Raw genomic sequence first — 4,156 nt, 5'->3', positions numbered from 1 at the left:
GTATAAAATGAATAGTATCACAGACTTGGCTCAGAGCATGGTAGTAGAACTGAGTGTATTGACACAGGTGAGGGAGCAGGAACTTCTGGCCAGGTGGACATGGTGGGGGGATGAATGGGAAGGAGGTGGGAGGAAGGAAAAGAAAGAAAACTGAAGTATCTAAAATTGTATTGCTGCAAACTGAGCTACAACTGAAACCATGCAAATTTGATGCGCTGGCTCTAACTGAGCAATCATGTAGACTTGCTGTTGGTTAGATTCTTGGTCTTCTCTCTTAGTGACTGGCTGGAGTCTTTACCATAAAAAGCTGCTTTTGCAGGGTCTATATAAGTACTATACTTGCTCTCTTCCAAAAACAATCTGTAACTTTTATTACTCTGCTTAAAAAAGCTCTCTTCCTGTCAATTCACTTACAAGTCTTTCTGCTTTCCAGAAAATGTTTCAAGTTTTGTGCATTTAACTCTACTGGTTTCTAGAATACTTCTGTAGGTGCTAAATGCTCTAAATAGAGGAAATGCTTTTTTAATATATTAGGGCTTGTCTGCCTAAGAAAATTAATCCAAGGCAAAATGAGGTGTGAATTTTGAAGTGAATGAAGAAATCCTGATTTAGCTCAGTATGTGGAGGCTTTGTTCCAAGTTAGTACAATCCACTTCAAGGTTCAAAACAGTTGCATACTCTGAACCCGGAACATTGGCAAGAGGAGTTAATAAGGAGCAAGTCTTTGTGTCAGTGACTTTGTGTTGCGTTTTCTTGTGATGCGGTGAAAGGGGATTGATTTCAGGCAGCTAATCATTAAGGCAGCCCTCAGATCTGATCCCTCTGCTGAACTGTGGCAACAATGTGCAGGAGGAGAAAGAACTGAAATGAATAGACTTGGAGAGAGCTGGCAGAGAGCTTCTTCACGTCAGTGACAGAGAGGAGAACTTGGTAGCCCATCTGTGTGTGCATGGATGCTAACTAGGGCTGTTACAGGATTTTTTCTAAACAAAATTTATCCTGATTTGGAGCACAGGGAAGAGAAGGTTGTCTTGTAAATGCTGATATTTGTATGCTTCCTTGTTCTTATTAAATAAACCCACATGATGGGGAACAGTTCTCGGTTACAATTTCAACCGTTTTATGTAAATAAAACTTCCTTGCCTGAAAATACTTGGCTCAGGATCAGAGTGAAGTCCCTCATAACCTGCATCCCTGTGGGCTGGTGCTTTCTTTTCAGTGATGAAAAATATATTACACTCTCCTGAAGTCAGAGTTCACCAATGCCATTTCCTTTGTAGTCTCTGCTGGTCACGTGGTCCTTTTTGTTTTAAATTAATAAAATCCTAAATCTGCATTCAAGAATAACAGTTAACAGACTCTTTCAACAGAAATTCAACCTTAAATTGTTTCCATATGGGATCTTTACTGAAAGCTCTGGCAAACTGTGCCCATGCTCTTGTTTTGTTTTGTTTTCACCAAGGTCCAACTTCTGGGTTTGTCGTTCCCCCAGATTTTAGAGTGGAGAGGTTCTCGCTGCCAGATATAACAAGCATGAGGGGCCATTGTTTAAAGAAACAAAAACTTGAACTATCCATCCAGGAAGGGAAAGCATGTAGGGATATTAACCCCGTCTGCCAGCTATTCTCAAGAGACAGGCATTTGACCCAGAACATGTTAAAATTGGAACATTAATGTTGAATTAGTGGCATTCTCAAGGAATGCTGAATGCATCTATCTGAATAAATTTACAATTCAAGGGAGCGCAGAATGCCAGCCTTTGAGTTCAGAACTCGCATTGGACTTTGGAAGTCATCTTCTGAACTCGTTTCTTTATCGCTTGCCTATATAAGTAAGATATTAGCATCACGTACTCTTGCAGATTTATCTGCAGCAACTGTTTTATTTTGCACCTTGATCCCATTCTGTAGAGAAATGAATTGAAGTTTAGGGTTTGGCTTTTAACAAACCCTATTGTGAACCACTGTCTTATCAAAGAGATTACAACATAAAGAAAGCATGATTAACTGAGCCGGGACTTTCCTCATCTCTTACGCTAGCAGATGTTTGATCTCTGGTAAACTTCATAACATTTGCATTCAGGTCAAAACGGTGAAAGGTTTTGTTAGCTCACTAGCAGTGTTCTGGGCCATCAGTTGCCTGAGTGTTGCCTTTGTGGCAACCTCAGTCAGTGGGACTTGCTTTCTAGGGAGAAAATGCTTGGCATCCTAACCAGAATAACTTTTTTTCATTCTTGGATTGGCTGGCAAAAATGTCCTATGCGATGTTTTTTACAATACAAAGCTGTCATCTCTAGTTGTATATGGACAATGCAAATTAACCAAATGTAGATATAACAAATGCATCGATAAAATGTGTTAGCACAATATTGCAGTTTGCCTTTTGCTATCTTGCAATTTAGAAATACAGTAGGTCAGAGATGGTATACTAACACACGTTTTCGTACTGAATGATAGGTAAAGAGGAGTCAAACCTCAGAATCGTTTAGGTTGGGAAAGACCTTGAAGATCGTCGAGTCCAACCTCCATGTACATTTTTTTCTGCTTCGGTTTTCTTACCTCCAGGAAGGCAGGAATGTTGTTCTCATTTTTTCTGTCTATGAATAGTCATGGAGGTTATGAAACTTGTGAAATTTGACTTAGTATTGCTGGATATTATGATCCTGCCTTGGAAGTGGGGCAGTCAGGTGGGTGCAGAGTCACTCTTGGTTAAGTGACCAGTGGTGCTCACTTGATCTCGAGACTTCTGAATGCTAAAATCAAATGCAAAGCCTATGTACCTCTGAAGCTACAGACTTCTAGTGCAGTAAAATCTCATTTAAGTAAAATGGCTGTCAGAGTAGTCTGCAGACATGCAAAAAGGAAGATGTGCTGATAACTTGTTTGCATCTGTCTTCTCTGCTGATCTCCTGTGGTCTCTTTCTCAGGCTTTAAAAGAAATCAATGAAGTTGGGGACCTTTTGCAACTGAAATATTCCCGTCACCGTTTGGTACCTCTCTTGGACCGGCCGTTTGACGAGACAACATATGAAGAAACTGAAGACTGAATCCCTCCATGTGCCTTGGTGGGAGGGACACACCCCATGGGACACTCCGTGGCATGCGGGCCACAGCGTCCATGAACAACACACTTATGACTGCTTAGCATAAAAGACATTTCCTCACAATACTGAAGTGGCCACATCAGCTCTAAATGGCATTTTGTAAATAGGGAGAGGAGAAAAAAAAGCTTTGATTCCTGTGTCTTCGGGGTCTGGCCCTAGAGGTGCTTGGCTTTATTTTTTCTTGTTGCGTTTTTTATTTATTTGTCTCAGCGAGTTCACAGCAACCCAAGTTGGCTGTGGCTGATCAGCTCAGACTTTGTATGCACCATTAGCTTCCCAAATGCTGGCTGAGATGTTGTGAGCATGTGTGACGCTGGCATGGCAGCATTTCCAGTGTCACTGCTAGGTGTCTGATCTTCCCAGTGAGGAGTGAGCTGACCTGTCTGTTCTTGGAGACTTTCTAGCAAAACTGTTGATTGCTAACTTTGACATACTTAACAAGATGGATAATCAACCAAAGGTTGTTTTGGGGTTGTTTTTTTCTTTTGCAGTTACTTGTGTTTAAAACTTGAATTTAGCCTTTTTAAAAATAAATGTGTTGTTGACATGTCACTGACAGGACCATTGTTCCCAAACATTATTTAGTTTTGTAAGCCACAGGCAGAAGGACTTCCGGGACTCTAGCCCTTTTTCCTTCCCGGTATGGATACCAGATTGTCCCCTGGTTTTGACACTAATTGTCGTCTTGGTATAGGGTAAGTGATGGAGAAGGAGGACTTTTGTTAATTTTTTTTAATGGGCTGTGTTTTGTCTTCCTTCTGATACTTCTGTTAAAGAAAAAAAAAAAAAGTGGGTTTAGTGTGTGTTGCTTTCTCATCTTCAGTTAATTTCTCTTGCTTTAGAATTAACATAAAACCATGAACTGCTAAGTTCTAGAAGCGTGCTCTTGAGATTAAGTACACCATAGCAAGCCTTGTGCTTCTTGTTAAGACCAGAACCCCTCAATAAGCAAGCGTATACAATGGATGACTATTAGGAGAACCACTTATTTCATGCAGATCTGTGAAAGACTGATTGCTACTGTTTGCCACGCTCATTCACAGTTTCTTGTCA

General features: G+C 40.6%; 1 protein-coding gene across 1 annotated transcript in view; it reads left to right on the top strand.

Annotated features, from left to right (window-relative positions):
- Positions 1 to 3,655, top strand: part of SPTLC2 (serine palmitoyltransferase, long chain base subunit 2) — a 63,092-nt gene extending 59,437 nt beyond the window's left edge. The window contains 1 exon segment of the mRNA XM_009886994.1: positions 2,927 to 3,655. Within this exon segment, the coding sequence (XP_009885296.1) occupies positions 2,927 to 3,046 (120 nt within the window). The 3' untranslated portion in view covers positions 3,047 to 3,655.
- The last annotated feature ends 501 nt before the right edge of the window (positions 3,656 to 4,156 follow it).

The sequence above is a fragment of the Charadrius vociferus genome, unplaced genomic scaffold, assembly GCF_000708025.1.
Source record: "Charadrius vociferus isolate BGI_N301 unplaced genomic scaffold, ASM70802v2 scaffold14, whole genome shotgun sequence".
Classification (NCBI taxonomy): domain Eukaryota; kingdom Metazoa; phylum Chordata; class Aves; order Charadriiformes; family Charadriidae; genus Charadrius; species Charadrius vociferus.
Note: the sequence above shows the minus strand (reverse complement) of the source record. Positions and strands in the feature narration are given on the sequence as shown.